Consider the following 17048-nt stretch of genomic DNA (forward strand, 5'->3'; position numbering starts at 1 on the left):
AGAAATTCATAAGAAATGTAGTTCAAGCTCAAAAACTAAAAGTGAAGATAAGAACACAATCCACATTCTAAACTTAATCGTATACTTAAAGTTGGCAATGAATTCTAAAGCAATGAAAACAAATTAAATTAAAACTAAAAAAATTTCATTAGAATTTCACATAGAAAAAAAAACAAGATAAAAACAAAAACAATTTGTTGTTATTATTAATAATAAATACATAATCTTGCCATAACTGACCACCATATCCGAGAGTTAGAATTTCTATAAAAGGCCTGAGAAATCTATTAAAGGGTACAGTACGCGTTTAAAATACTCTGGCAGACGTTATTAATTAAGTGAATTGTGAAGTGATATAAAAACTATAAAGGATTTTAAGCAGGATACTTAATACTAATGGATTAATTTAGTATCCTGTTATCCTTTTTATATTTATATATAAAAAAATAACTTAACTTAAATATTGTGTTGAAATCAAAAAATTTAATAAAAAAAACTGAAAACATTTCATAAACTATAGTGTAGGATAATTGCCTTTTTTTATTAACCAAAAAAAAAAATGGCTAATTTATATTTATATTGGTTAGTTGTCCTGCTAATTGCAGGCTTTGCCAACACTGCGGAAATTGGCGATATTGTAGAGCCTGAAGAAATAGAGTGAGTGTGTGTTTTTTGGAAACATAAATTTAAATTAAATAAAAGAAATTATTTTTAATTAAAAAAAATGCAACATAAATTTAAATTTAAAATAAAATGAGCTCGATGAAATATTTTTATGTTTAAAAAAATAAACATTTATTTGAAGAATAATTGCACATAAAAGCAAATGAATTTTTTTAATAATGAAAAATTAAATGATGAAATTTGCTATAAAAATGATGCAGAAAATGAAATGTGTATGAAACAAATTAAGGATATTTTAATTTAAATTGCAAATCTTTGTTAATGCGAAGGAAGCATTAACAAAAAATTTTAAATAAAATGAAATAAAATTAAAAAATAAAAAAATTCTATTTTTAAATTGATGTCCTTCGATTTGAAAATTTTTTTTGTTAAAAACTATTTTTTCACAAAATTTTTGTTTTAATTTTTTTTGCTAAGCAAATTTTATTAATGAATAAAATTGTAAGTATTATTGAAAAAATTTTATAGCAAAAAAAAAAAAAAATTTTCAAAATTTTTTTTGATTTTTTTTTAATTTTTTTATTTTATTATTGAAAACAATTTTATAGAACAAAAAATATTTTTCAAAATTTTATTTTTGATTTTTTTTTCAAATTCAATTTTTTTGTTTTTATTTGGAAACAAATTTTATGACAAAAAATTTTTTTTTAAAAAAAAAATATTCGGGTTAAAGAAATATATTTCCCGATTTTGTTCCCCTAAAAATATATTGAATAAAGCTGTTTTACAGAAAATTGTCCAACGATTTCAAATACGCTACTCTTATTATAATAAGAAGATATATCCCTTCAAAGTTGAGTGATTTTCAGTTTTCAAAAAAAAAACAATTTTATAGCAAAAAAATATTTTTCAAAATTTATTTTTGATTTTTTTTCAAAACTATTTAAAATAATTTTTTTTTTTAATATTTATTAAAGGAACCATTTTTATGAAAAAAAAATTTTTTGTTAAAAAAATTCGGGTTAAAAAAAAATAAAATTTAAAAAGTTTTGAAAAAAAATAAATTTTGAAAAATATTTTTTGCTATAAAATTGTTTTTTTGAACACTGAAATTCACTCAACTTTGAAGGTCTATATCTTCTGAACCAAAAATCTGATAATAAGAGTAGTATATGTGAAATCGTTGGACAATTTCCTGTAAAATATTTTTCCCGATTTGGTAGAATAAGTGAGGTTTCAAAATCTAAAATTTCATGTGCCCCTAAAAAATATCGAACAAAGCTATTTTACAGGAGATTGTCCAACGATTTCACATACTCTTATTATCAGATTTTTGGTTCAGAATATATAGACCTTCAAAGTTGAGTGAATTTCAGTGTTCAAAAAAACAATTTTATAGCAAAAAATATTTTTCAAAATTTATTTTTTTTCAAAACTTTTTAAATTTTAATTTTTTTTTTAATTTATTAATGGAACAAATTTAATGACAAAAAAATTTTTTTGTTAAAAAAAAATTCGGGTACAAAATTTTTAAAAATTTCATTTTGATTTTTTTTTTAAATTTCAAAAATTTTTTTTTGTATTTATTTGTGAAACAAATTTTAGGACAAACAAATTTTTTTGTTAAAAAAAATTCGGGTCTGTGGTGAGTCAGAGTGAGGTTTCTAAAATCAAAAATTTCATGTGCCCCTAAAAAATATTGAATAAAGCCGTTTTACAGGAAATTGTCTAACGATTTCAATTTTATAGCAAAAAAATATTTTTCAAAATTTATTTTTATTTTTTTTTCAAAACTTTTTAAATTTATTTTTTTTTAAAGTTAATAATAGAACAACATTTTTTGTTAAAAAAAAAATCGGGTTAAACAATCGGTTTTTCACGATTTGCAAAAATCAAAAATTTGCATATGCCCCTAAAATATGTATATTGAATAAAACGATTTTACAGGAAATTGTCCAATGATTTCAAATATGCCTCATTAAATCAGATTTTTGTTGAGTGATTTTCAGTGTTCAAAAAAACAATTTTATTTTTTTTAATTTATTAATGGAACAAATTTTTTTGTTAAAAAAAAATTCGGGTTACAAAATTTTTCAAAATTTCTTTTGATTTTTTTTTTTAAATTTCAAAAATTTTTTTTGTATTTATTTGTGAAACAAATTTTAGGACAAACAAATTTTTTTGTTAAAAAAAAAATCGGTTCAAAAAATTTGTTTCCCGATTTGGTAGAACAAGTCAGGTTGGTTGCAAAAATCAAAAATTTGAATATGCCCTAAAAAATATTGAGTAAAGCTATTTTACAGGAAATTGTCCAACGACTTCAAATATGCTACTCTTATTACAATCAGATTTTTGGTTCTGCAGATATAGACCTTCAAAGTTGACTGATTTTATGTGTTCAAAAAAGTAGACAATTTTTGTTTCAGATACAATATCTCGAAAACTAGGTAACGGATCATCATTCTATTTAATTCCATTGATAGATATATATATATAAGAAAATAATAAGAATAAAATTGTACCGTTGTGCTCTTCGTTTGTCCAACTATAAATTTTTTCAATATTTTTCAACTTTGATGGAAAATAAAAAAAAACAAGTATGAGTGCTATATTCGGCTGTGCCGAATCTTATATACCCTTCACCAAATTATACCTTAAAATTTTAAATATTTTTAGGTAAACAAAATTAAATTTTTTTGAAAAAAAATTTTTTCGATTGTTATTTTAAATTTTTAAAATTTTTTTTTTTTAAATTTTTAAAATTTAAATTTTTTTTTTTAAATTTTAAAAAATTTATTTTTTTGTCTTTTAATTTTTTTTTTTTGTTAAAAAATTTTTTTTTTCCGATTTTGACCCATTGTAGGTCCAACTTACTATGGTCTTATATACGTTGCAAATGTCTTTGAAATATCTATCATTAGATATCCATATTGTCTATATTAATGCCTTAGTAATCCAGATATAGGTCAAAAATAGGTAAAAAATCGAGGTTGTCTTGGTTTTTTCCTCATATCTCAGCCATTTGTGGACCGATTTTGCTGATTTTAAATAGCAAAATTCTCGAAAGCATGTCTGACAGAATTATTGAAGATTTGGATCCCGAAGATATCTGGGGTCTTCAGAAAATTGATTTCAACAGACAGACAGACGGTCAGACAGACAGACAGACGGACATTGCTTAATCGACTCCGCTATCTATAACGATCCAGAATATATATACTTTATAGGGTCGGAAATGAAAAATGTAGAAATTACAAACGGAATGACAAACTTATATATACCCTTCTCACGAAGGTGAAGGGTATAACTAGAAATTTCTATATTTTCCATATTTTCAAAATAAGTTCTTAGATTATTCCTTTATCTATTTCAAACATTTCCAGCTGCCCGTCCTGGCCCATTTTTTTCTAGAGGTAAAATTTTGAAAAAACTCTTGGTTCCAAAAATGTGTTTTCATGCAGTTTTGGGCAATTTATGACATATAACCATGAAAACCCATTAGATATAGCTTATTTTAAGGATTGTAAGCAATATTTTACAAATAAATTTAAAAAAAATTTTAATTTTTTCTGGAATATTTTACAAAAAATTTAAAAATTAATTTTTTAAAAAAAATTAATCTTTTCTTGAATAATTATAGATCATAAAAAGAAACATAGAAAAATCAAAAATTTTAAAAAAATATTTTATTTTACTTCCCTTAAAAATGAGTTTGCCACAAATTTAAACTTTGCTAACCCATAAGTAGACATCTAAAAGAAGTAGAACCCTTTTCAAACACTCATTTTATAGGCTGATTAATTATCTATCATATGCCTTTTAAATTTTTTGATTTGATTATGATTTTTGCAACCAAAAAACTCAAATTTTTTATTGTGTTACAAACGGTATAACAAAATCAATACACCCCCTAATCTTTTTTAATGGTGGATGTAAAAAGTTTATTAAATAAACTAATTACTAGTTTCAATTATTTTATTTCACTTACAAATTCATATCGCAAGGAAACCCTCAAGGTCTTTTTAAGTTTCTATTTACATTTCAAGTGTAAATTAATTTTATCATAATAATAATTTTATTTTTACAATAATTTCTGCTTTAGCCCCTTGGAAGTTTTAGACGAGGCTAATGATAAGCAACGCGATGAACGTGGTATTTTTGATTACTTTAAGAAACCCCAACCGGCAGCTGAACCTCAGCCGGTGGCCGCTGCTTATACGCAAACCAAAAAGTAAGTAGAAAATAAATTCATAATACAAATTTTAAAAAATATTTAAAATTTGTATTTTGTAAAGGTAAAGTAAACAAATTTTTTTTCCAAAGTTGTTTTTTTAATTTTTTGTTAAAAATGTTTTTCTGAATTGTTATTTTGAATTAAAAAAAAAAAAATTTTTTTGGTGAAAACATTAGATATCCATATTGTCTATATTAATGACTATTAATCCAGATATAGGTCAAAAATAGTTAAAAAATCGAGGTTGTCCTGGTTTTTTCCTCTTATCTCAGCCATTTGTAAATCGATTTTGCTGATTTTAAATAGCAAACTTCTTGAAAGCATATCTGACAGAATTATTGAAGATTTGGATCCCGAAGATATCTGAGGTCTTCACAAAATTGATTTAAACAGACAGACAGACATACTTAATCGACTCCGCTATACTGTTTTGTTTAACAAAGTTCTTGCATATATTTAGGCGCATGATTTTATTTATAAATGCATGAAAATCCGCCCCTACTTATAATCAATTAAAATTTTCCGGTTTCTTTTAGTGGTTATGGCTTTAAAACAGCCAGTAAAACTAATTATGGTGGTACTGGCTATGGTGTCTCTGGTGGTTATGGTTCTTCCGGTGGCTATGGTTCTCCTAGTAGCTATCGCCCCTCTGGTGGCTATGGATCCCCTGCTGCCTACGGCTCTCCATCTGGCGGTTACGGTGGTTATGGCCCCTCTGCTGGTTTTAATGCTGGCTATGGTGCTAGTCCACAGGGAGGATATGGCTATAAGACAGTGTAAGTTTTAATATTATTTTGAAATGATTTTGAAATTTAAATTTTCCAAAAACTTTAGGAAATTTATTAAGTTATTTAAACTATTTCGGAATTTACAATAAATTTGTTGGCTTAACTTCTTAAACTATTTAAAATATTTTATGATTTTTGTAATTTAATAGCCAATTTTAATATTTAATTTTAATTAGACACAATCATGGTCATAATTTCGGAAGAGGTCGTCAACGTGGACAAAATACAAACGAATTGTTACAAACGGCTTTGAATCAAGGGTAACAAGTTAAACTTAAAAGTTTTTAGGCAAAATTTTGAGAAAACTAAACAAAATTTCCAAATAATAACACACTTACCTCCTTTATCACAATGTAAAGTTATAATTTAACCCAAGGTTATACTGACAGTTATCATACAATAATTATTTTACTATGCAGTTTAACTTAGAGTTAATATATAACCAGACATTGTGATAATAAGGATTATTGATTGGCTTATTAAAAAAACACCTAAAAATAGGCAGTTATTTTTTAAACAAAATTATACTGATTATTATTAAACGATTTGGTACTAGATATTGAGATATTTTATTAAAAAATTGGCTAAATAATGATAATATTTAATAAATAACGTCATGGCAAAGGAAATTTCCTAAAATGGTTATTAGAAAATGCCATTTATTGTGGAAAATTCTTTACTAGAAAAACTTAGTTAAATTTTTCCCTCAAATTTTCAGCCAATCAACTGCCCAAAAAACCATGGACTTTCTTTTAAATGCCCGCAAACAATTGCCCATGTTTGGTAAATGCCCTGCCTATCTTTTGCCCCCCAATGTTCAATATTCCTGTCAAAATAATCAATGTGAAGTCAACTGTCCCCCCAACTATACTTTTCCTGATGGCAAAACCACACTGAAACTGGTGTGCATTGAAAGAAACTGGATTGTACGTGATTCGGTGTATTTGGAAGTGCCACCATGTCAACCTACTTGCAATCCACCCTGTCAGAATAATGGTATTTGCATAGAGTCTGGTTTGTGCAAGTGTTCGGATAGTTTTTCGGGACCCTTGTGTCAGCATAAGAAAACGGTTTGTGCCTCCAAAGTGCCCATACCCAAGAATTCCAAGATAACCTGTATAAATAAGTAAGTTGGCACAAACAACCGCCCATAACAACGGACATAATATTGTTGTGAATTCATATTATTTCAGTGTGTGCAATGCTGAGTGTATGCGAGGTTTCCGTTTCCCCGATGGCAGCACCATCACCAATATAGAGTGTCAAAATGGCCAATGGTTGCATACCAAATCGGGCATGGCTAAGCCTCCAGATTGTGCTCGTAAGTTAGAATTGCTTTCTAAAGAAATATTTTGTCTAATTCCAGTTTTCCCTTTTCAGCCATTTGTGAACCATCTTGTGAAAATGGCGGCCAATGTATTTCCTTTAATGTCTGCCAATGCTCCAAGAATTATCGTGGTGATCACTGCCAGTTCAGTATATCTGCGTGTAATGTCACCAAAACCAATTTCAATGGCAATTACAAGTGCGCCTATGACAGTGAAATGGCCAAGTGTACATTTGGCTGTGCTGATGTGCCCGGTCTTAAAGTGGATGGTAGTTTGGATATTGAGTACAAGTGTAAATACAGCGAGGGTAAATTCTTCCCTTCACCCCTGCCCAAGTGCATTTATCGTAAGTAATTGCCTAGTGAAAATTAAATGTAATTCTAAGATAATGGTTTTTTCCAAATCTGCTTACAGCTTCCGGTTATACCATACGCGAGGGTTCTAAATCGGCCCATTACAGTCAAACACAACAGCAAATAGCTATGGGTAGTGGTGGCTCATATGGCTATACCTATATGACAGATCATGAACGAATAATGGCTATTTTGGCGAAATTTAAGGAATATGATGTTAGAAGTGTAAGTAAAGAATTAAATTTTAACCTTATCCAGACAGTTTTGTATAGAAAAGTGTCTTATCCAGACAATTTTCTATATAGAAAACTGTCTTTTATCCAGACAATTTTCTATATAGAAAACTGTCTTTTATCCAGACAATTTTCTATATAGAAAACTGTCTTTTATCCAGACAATTTTCTATATAGAAAACTGTCTTTTATCCAGACAATTTTCTATATAGAAAACTGTCTTTTATCCAGACAATTTTCTATATAGAAAACTGTCTTTTATCCAGACAATTTTCTATATAGAAAACTGTCTTTTATCCAGACAATTTTCTATATAGAAAACTGTCTTTTATCCAGACAATTTTCTATATAGAAAACTGTCTTTTATCCAGACAATTTTCTATATAGAAAACTGTCTTTTATCCAGACAATTTTCTATATAGAAAACTGTCTTTTATCCAGACAATTTTCTATATAGAAAACTGTCTTTTATCCAGACAATTTTCTATATAGAAAACTGTCTTTTATCCAGACAATTTTCTATATAGAAAACTGTCTTTTATCCAGACAATTTTCTATATAGAAAACTGTCTTTTATCCAGACAATTTTCTATATAGAAAACTGTCTTTTATCCAGACAATTTTCTATATAGAAAACTGTCTTTTATCCAGACAATTTTCTATATAGAAAACTGTCTTTTATCCAGACAATTTTCTATATAGAAAACTGTCTTTTATCCAGACAATTTTCTATATAGAAAACTGTCTTTTATCCAGACAATTTTCTATATAGAAAACTGTCTTTTATCCAGACAATTTTCTATATAGAAAACTGTCTTTTATCCAGACAATTTTCTATATAGAAAACTGTCTTTTATCCAGACAATTTTCTATATAGAAAACTGTCTTTTATCCAGACAATTTTCTATATAGAAAACTGTCTTTTATCCAGACAATTTTCTATATAGAAAACTGTCTTTTATCCAGACAATTTTCTATATAGAAAACTGTCTTTTATCCAGACAATTTTCTATATAGAAAACTGTCTTTTATCCAGACAATTTTCTATATAGAAAACTGTCTTATCCAGACAATTTTCTATAGAAAACAGTCTTATCCACGCAATTTTATTCTTATTCATTCCTCTCTTCTTTTTTTTAGGAAATGTGGTCCTCTGAAGAGATTATTATCTCACCCAGCAGCTACTCTTTGTACATGACTGGAAACATAGATCTTATAGTCGATCAGACACCCAAGCCTGCATTCTGTACAACCTGGGGTGGCAACAATATGAAAACTTTTGATGGTTTGGTATTCAAGTAAGTTCTAAATGTTCACTATTAAAAGAAACAGAATTTCAAAGAAATTTATTTCCTAAACAGGGCTCCTCTATCCTGTTCTCATACCTTGATAAATGACAAACAAGATGCCACATTTGATATCACTTTGAAAGCCTGTCCCTATGGCTCTGGCTATGGTTGTTCTCATACTTTGAAAATATATTGGCAATCGGTTTTATATACCTTTGAAAATCAAAGTAAGTTTGATTAGTTTTAAGAAATTCAATTAAAATAATAACTTTTAATTTTCCCAGATGGTACTGTTCGTCTCTACACCCCCACCAAACATCTGCCCATACCGGTGCAGGTGATGGGCATGAAAGTGGTGCCCGTGGCCCAACATTTACAAATTGATTTGGAGTCCATAGGACTGCAAATCGATTGGGATCGCCATCAATATGTGGGTGTTCATGCTGGTGCTGGTCTCTGGAATCGTGTGGGTGGTCTGTGTGGCTCTTTGGATGGTGACTATAAGAATGATCTGATGACCAAGACGGGCATTAAAGTGGAAACTATCAAGTCCTTTACCGATGCTTGGCGTGTAGAGGATACTTCGGATTTGTGTATCATGGAGAATAGTGCTGAGTTGGAATTCGATTCGAAGTCTTGTGATCCTGAGAAACGCAAGAAGGCTCTTAATGTCTGCGAAAGATTGTTGGCCAATGAGAAACTGGAGGATTGCATTAAATCCTTTAATTTTGAGGCTTTGCTGAAGACCTGTGTGGATGACTATTGCAATTGCAATAATCAGGAACATCCAGAGACTTGTAATTGTGATGCTTTGTCGATGTTGGCCAAGGAGTGTAATTTTAGAGGTGTTAAGCTGGAGCATGGTTGGAGAAATTTAGAAATTTGCCGTGAGTTGGGTTAAATGATTAAAACTACAGCAGAGATGCTTAATTTTTTTTACAATTTCAGCCATTAGCTGCAGTTATGGCCGTGTTTATTTGCCCTGTGGCCCTGATGTAGAGCCCACCTGTGAGTCAGCTGTCTTACCCACCAAAGGTAAATGCAATGAAGGCTGTTTCTGCCCAGAGGGTACTGTACAATACAAAGAAGCCTGCATAAATCCCGAATTATGTCCCTGCACCATGGGAGGCAAAGAATTTAAGCCGGAGGTGACCATCAAGAAGAACTGTAATACTTGTACCTGCAAGGATGGCAAATGGAAGTGTAGCGATGAAAAATGCAATGCCCGTTGTGGAGCCATAGGTGATCCTCATTATCAGACATTTGATGGCAAACGTTTTGATTTCATGGGCAAATGCTCCTACTATTTGTTGAAAACCCCCAAGTTGTCAGTGGAGGCTGAAAATGTAGCCTGTTCCGGGCAAATTTCCGAAAATCTTAAATTCGCTGCTGCCGAGGATCCCGCTTGCACCAAATCTGTTACCATCAACTTTGTGCTAAAGAATGGTGTTTCCACGAGCGTTAAACTGGAACAAGGTTTACTCACCCATGTTAATGGCAAAGAGGTAACGAAATTCCCCAAACTGTTGGGTGCTGGTGAGGCGGTGATACGTCAGGCCAGTTCTTCTTTCATAACGGTGGAATTCCCGGATGGCATTAAGGTTTGGTGGGATGGTGTGTCCCGTGTTTACATCGATGCTCCGCCTAGTTATCGTGGCAAAACGGCCGGTCTCTGTGGTACTTTCAATTCCAATACCCAAGATGATTTCCTAACGCCTGAGGGTGATATAGAGACAGCGGTGGAACCTTTTGCTGACAAATGGCGCACCAAGGATACTTGTGATTACTTGACCCAAACACCCACAACTCCACATCCTTGTACGGCCCATCCCGAAAGAAAGGCAGAAGCTGAGAAATATTGCAACTGGATAACAGAGGATATTTTCCAAGACTGTCATTGGACCGTGGAGCCAGAGCAATACTATGAAGACTGTTTGTATGATGTGTGTGCCTGTGAAGGAGAATTGTCCAAATGTTTCTGTCCCATATTGTCTGCCTATGGAGCGGAATGCATGCGCCAGGGCATCAAGACCGGCTGGAGAATGGCTGTCAAGGAGTGCGGTAAGTTGTCAATGTAAAAACAATATCAAAGACTGCTTAAATTAATTGTTAATATCCTCCTATTAGCTGTTAAATGTCCCATTGGCCAGGTGTATGATGAATGCGGTGACAGCTGTGCTCACTCTTGCGAAGATTTGGCCAACAAGAAAACTTGCAAAAAGGAGTGCGTAGAGGGTTGTCGCTGTCCCAATGGCCAGTACTTGAACGAACACAACGAGTGTGTGCCGCAAAGCAAGTGTCATTGCACTTACGATGGCATCACCTTCAAACCTGGCTACAAAGAGGTACGTCCCGGCTCTAAATATTTAGATTTATGCACCTGCACTAATGGTGTGTGGGAATGTGAAGAGGCTGAAGCCGGCGATGATGTCAAGTATCCACCCTCATCGGAGTTAAGAGCTGAATGTGCCAATCGTCCTTATGCCGAGTTCTCCAAGTGTGTGGCCAAAGAACCTAAAACATGCAAAAATATGCACGACTACCAACAGGATTTGGATGAGTGTGTGCCGGGCTGCCAGTGCATGGAGAATTATGTGTATGATACCGCTTTAAAGATGTGTGTGCTGCCAGAGAAATGCTCGTGTCATCATGGTGGCAAGAGTTATGCGGATGGTGAAAAAATTAAGGAGGACTGCAATACCTGGTGAGTCACACAAATGAATTGTAAATTTCAGTTTGGTCAATTGTTGTTGTGAACATGAATTTTAAATGTTGGAGTGCTGAATGAAATTCAATATAAAACGTGATTTTTTTTTCTTCCTTCGTCTCTGTAACTGTGTGTAGTGTTTGTCAAGCTGGTAATTGGAAATGTTCTTCAAATGGTTGCGAATCCACTTGTTCTGTTTGGGGTGATTCTCATTTCACAACATTCGATAAACATGACTTTGATTTCCAAGGTGCCTGCGACTATGTTTTGGCCAAGGGGGTGTCCAATAATGGCGATGGTTTTGCCATCACCATACAAAATGTTTTGTGTGGCACCATGGGTGTCACCTGCTCCAAATCCGTGGAGATTTCTCTAACTGGCAGTGTTCAAGATACTTTGACGTTAACGGGAGATTCATCCTATCTGGAGGATATCAATAAATCTGTTATGAATAGTAAGTGACATAATTAAAGTCTTTATGCTTAATTTAATACTCATTGCCTTTATATAGAATTACGCGAAACCATTAACTCAAAGACTCATGGTGCCTTCCATGTGTATAGAGCTGGTGTTTTTATAGTCATCGAAGTCTTGCCGCTGCACTTGCAAATCAAATGGGATGAGGGCACACGTGTCTATGTTAAACTTGGCAATGAATGGAAGAATAAAGTTGGTGGTTTGTGCGGCAATTACAATGACAATGCTATGGATGATATGCAAACACCTTCACAGGCTTTGGAAACCAGTCCATTAATATTCGGTCATTCGTGGCGTGTGCAAAAGTATTGCGAAGTGCCGAAAAAACCCATCGATGCATGCAAAGAACATCCACAACGCGAAACATGGGCACAATTGAAATGTGGCGTACTTAAATCCAATCTTTTTAAGGTGAGTTTTTGTTTTGGTTTGTTTTGGTTTTATTTTGGGTGGGATGGAAGGTTGGATTAGATTGTGAGGGATGGTGGAATGTATTAAAAAGGTGCTGTTAAACATGGGTTGGTGTATTTAAAACAGAGATTTGAAGGGTTTTTTTTGTAACAGAAGTAAGTTTTAGGTGGTTTTGGGAAGAAGTTTTAAAAAGTACTTTTTCAAGTTAAATTGTTCAAAATCACATTAGTACATTTTACAAGTAATTTAGGACCTTATTTAGTACCAAAGTACTTTTGAAAAAGTATTAAAATATTTTTGAAAAAGGTACTAAAGTACTTTGTACTTTTAAAAAAGTTCCAAAAAAGTACTATAGTACTTTTTTTTCATATGCACATTAGTATATTTCTCAAAAGTAATTCAGTGTTATTACAACGTGGATCATTATAGATATATCCTTGTCCGTCTGTATGTTGAAGTCAACTTTCTGTCGCACCCAAATAACTTTCATATATGTATGATTCAAACATCAATATATCCGCTATAGTTGTGATTCGATTGTTATTTAAAATCGAAATAAACGGCCCACAAATGGCTGAGATATAAGCAAAAAACCACGACTACCTAGATTTTTGATCTAGATTAGGATTACTAAGTCATTAATATAGACAATATTGGATATCTAATGATAGACATTTCAAAGACCAGTGGTGTCATTTGAGTTTTTTCGTTGCAAAAATCATAACTTTTTAACTAAATGAGATAATCAAAAAATTTAAAAGGCATATGATAGATAATTGATCAGCCTATGAAATGAGTGTTTGAAAGGTTTTAGGTGCCTACTTATGTAATTTGTAATATCTAAATTTTTCATTTTCGACCCTATAAAGTATATATATTCTGGATCCTTATAGATAGCGGAGTCGATTAAGCCATGTTCGTCTGTCTGTCTGTTGAAATCAATTTTCTGAAGACCCCAGATATCTTCGGGATCCAAATCTTCAATAATTCTGTCAGACATGCTTTCGAGAAGTTTGCTATTTAAAATCAGAAAAATCGGTCCATAAATAACGGAGGTATGAGCAAAAAACCGGGACAACCTCGATTTTTGACCTATTTTTGATCTATATCTGGATTACTAAGTCATTAATATAGACAATATGGATATCTAATGATAGATATTTCAAAGTCCATTGCAACGGTGTAGATAAGGCTATAGTAAGTTGGACCTACAATGGGTCAAAATCGGGAAAACAAAATTTTATCCTGAATTTTTTTTTTCCAAACATTTTTTTTGTCATACATTTTTTTCCAAAAAAAAAAAATTTTTAAAATAAAAATTTTTTTCTAAAAAAAAAATTTTTTAAAAATTTGGAAAAAACTTTTTTTAAAAAAATTAAAAAAACAAATTAAAAAAAAAAAAAAATTTAATTTTGTTTACCTAAAAATATTTAAAAAATTTATATATAAGATTCGGCACAGCCGAATATAGCTCTCTTACTTGTTATGATCTATAATTATTCCAGAAAAGATTAAATTTTTTTTTTAATTTATTTTTCAATTTTTTGTAAAATATTCCAGAAAAAATTAAAAATTTTTTTTGTAAAATATTGCTTAAAATAAGGTATATTTAATGGGGTTTCACGGTTATATGTCATAAATTGCCCAAAAATGCATGAAAGCACATTTTTGGAACCATGTATTTTTTCAAAATTTTACCTTTAGCTAAAAATAACACAAGAACAAATGAAAATATTTGCATTTGATAAAGGAATAATTTAAGAACTTATTTTGAAAATATGGAAAATATAGAAATTTATAGTTTTTTTTTAATTTCCATCAAAGTTAAGAAATATTGAAAAAATTGCTAGTTGGTAAATATCGAATTATCTGGACAAACACAAAGCAAAATGGTACAATTTTATTCTTATACTTTTCTTAATAAATAGATTTATCAATGTAATCAAAAAGAATGACAATTCGTTACCTAGTTTTCGAGATATTGTATCTGAAAGTGGACCAAATTACCTAAAACTGGTGCGTTTTTCTTAACACTGAAAATCAGACAACTTTGAAGGGCTATCTATATCTTCTGAACCAAAAATCTGATTGTAATAAGATTAAAATATTTGAAATCATTGGACAATTTACTGTAAAATAGCTATATTCAATATTTGGGGATATACAAATTTTTAATTTTTGCAACCTCACTTGTTCTACCAAATTGTAAAACATTTATTTTTACTTTTTTTAACAAACAAAATTTTTTTGTCATAAAATTTGTTTCACAAATAAATACAAACAAATTTTGAAATTTAAAAAAAAAATCAAAATTAAATTTTGAAAAATTTTGTAACCCGATTTTTTTTTAACAAAAAAAATTTTTTGTCATAAAATTCGTTAAATTAAAAAAAAAAAAATTTAAATTTAAAGAATTTTGAAAAATATTTTTTTCCTATAAAATTGTTTTTTTAAGCACTGAAAATCAGTCATCTTTGAAGGGCTATATCTTCTGAACCAAAAATCTAATTGTAATAAGAGTAGCATATTTGAAATCGTTATTCAATATTTTTGATTTTTGCAACCTGTGCGACGTATATAATGCCATAGTAGTAGTACCTACATTGGGTAAAAATCGGGAAAAATATTTTTAAACTCGAATATTTTTTTCAGCAAACAATTTCTTTGACATACAATTTTTTCATCAAAAAATCTCTTTGTCATACAATTGTTTTCAATAATAAATAAAAAAAAATTAAAACAAAAAAAATTTTTTTTTAAAAAATTAAAAAATAAATTTTGAAAAAAACTTTCATAAAATTAGTTTTCTAAAAAATTATATTAAATTAAAAGCCACTGTGCGACGTATATAATGCCATAGTAGTAGTACCTACATTGGGTAAAAATCGGGAAAAATATTTTTAAACTCGAATATTTTTTTCAGCAAAAAATTTCTTTGTCATACAATTTTTTCAATAATAAATTAAAAAAAATTTTAAAAATAAAATTTTTTTTTTTTTAAAAATTAATTTTGAAAAAAAATATTTCATAAAATTTGTTTACTAAAAAATTTAAAAAAAATATTTTTTTGCTTAAGAGTAATTTAAAAAATATTACCTACATTAGGTAAAAATCTGGAAAAATATTTTTAAACGCGAATATTTTTTTCAGCAAAAAATTTCTTTGTCATACAATTGTTTTCAATAATAAATTAAAACAAAAAAATTTTTTTTTTAAAAAATTAAAAAATAAATTTTGAAAAAAAATTAAATTAAAAAAATATTTTTTTGCTTAAGAGTAATTTAAAAAGTAGTACCTACATTGGGTAAAAATCGGGAAAAATATTTTTAAACTCGAATATTTTTTTCAGCAAAAAATTTCTTTGTCATCAATGTTTTCAATAATAATAAAAAATAAAATTTTTTTTTTAAAAAAATTAAAAAATAAATTTTGAAAAAAATGTTCATAAAATTAGTTTATTAAAAAATTAAAAAAAAATATTTTTTTGCTTAATAGTAATTTAAAAAGGAAATTTCTAATCAATATTTCTATTCAAATCGTATTTAATATTGAAATTTGCCCTTTTTAGTACTTTTTGGATATGGTACTATTTTACGTATGTAGAAGCTTTTCTAAATTAAATTTATTTATTGTATTTAGTACTGTTTTAGAACTATCTTGCTTATTAGTAAAGGAAAATCCTGTAAATTTATCTTTCAAAAGTCCAAAGTTGCTTATTTAGTACTTTTTTACTTTGGTACTTTTCCAAATTAAATTAAACATTGTATCTACTTAGTTATTCATTCAGGTTTTATTAGCGTTTTGCTTAACAGAAATTTTAAAAGGAGATTCCTATACAATTTTCTATTCAAAACATATTTCACACTAAAATTAAATACTAAAAATTTCCCGTTTTTAGTACTTTTTGGCTATGCTGCTTTTTAAAATATTTAGAAGCTTTTCTAAATTAAATTAATTTTTTATATTTAGTAGTCAAAAGTCCAAAGTTTCTTATTTAGTACTTTTTTTATTTTGGTACTTTTTCAAATTAAATTTCACTTTTAATATTCTTTATTATTCATTCAGTTTTCAGAAGAGTTTTGGTTAATAGTAATTTGAAATGGAGATTCCTATACAATTTTTTACTCAAATCATATTTGGTACCAAAATGTCCCCTTTTTGGTACTTTCTGGTTATGCTTCTATTTAAAGTATTTAGTAGTTTTTATACCCTTCAGCTTCGTGAGAAGGGTATATATAAGTTTGTCATTCCGTTTGTAATTTCTACATTTTTCATTTCCGACCCTATAAAGTATATATATTCTGGATCCTTATAGATAGCGGAGTCGATTAAGCCATGTCCGTCTGTCTGTCTGTCTGTCTGTCTGTCTGTCTGTCTGTCTGTCTGTCTGTCTGTCTGTCTGTCTGTCTGTCTGTCTGTCCGTCTGTCTGTCTGTCTGTTGAAATCAATTTTCTGAAGGCCCCAGATATCTCCGGGATCCAAATCTTCAACAATTCTGTCAGACATACTTTCGAGAATTTTGCTATTTAAAATCAGCAAAATCCGTCCATAAATAACGGAGATATGAGCAAAAATCCGAGACAACCTCTGAAAATTTCATCAAA

At 29.6% G+C, this 17048-nt stretch overlaps 1 protein-coding gene across 2 annotated transcripts in view; it reads left to right on the plus strand.

Annotated features, from left to right (window-relative positions):
* The first annotated feature begins 523 nt into the window (after positions 1-523).
* The window catches only part of Hml (Hemolectin), a 32892-nt gene continuing 16367 nt past the window's right edge, over positions 524-17048 (plus strand). The window contains exons 1-15 of one of the 2 annotated variants that reach the window (XM_065504165.1): positions 524-657; positions 4727-4855; positions 5395-5634; positions 5823-5906; positions 6365-6772; positions 6840-6967; positions 7027-7320; positions 7389-7552; positions 8701-8858; positions 8922-9076; positions 9134-9736; positions 9798-10910; positions 10977-11553; positions 11694-12010; positions 12068-12444. In XM_065504165.1, coding sequence (XP_065360237.1) covers positions 560-657; positions 4727-4855; positions 5395-5634; positions 5823-5906; positions 6365-6772; positions 6840-6967; positions 7027-7320; positions 7389-7552; positions 8701-8858; positions 8922-9076; positions 9134-9736; positions 9798-10910; positions 10977-11553; positions 11694-12010; positions 12068-12444 — 4845 coding nt within the window. In that variant the 5' untranslated portion in view covers positions 524-559. The remainder of the gene's footprint in view (positions 658-4726; positions 4856-5394; positions 5635-5822; positions 5907-6364; positions 6773-6839; positions 6968-7026; positions 7321-7388; positions 7553-8700; positions 8859-8921; positions 9077-9133; positions 9737-9797; positions 10911-10976; positions 11554-11693; positions 12011-12067; positions 12445-17048) is intronic. The other variant, XM_065504166.1, reaches the window with a different exon arrangement.

Source organism: Calliphora vicina, chromosome 3 (genome assembly GCF_958450345.1).
Source record: "Calliphora vicina chromosome 3, idCalVici1.1, whole genome shotgun sequence".
Taxonomy (NCBI): Eukaryota; Metazoa; Arthropoda; class Insecta; order Diptera; family Calliphoridae; genus Calliphora; species Calliphora vicina.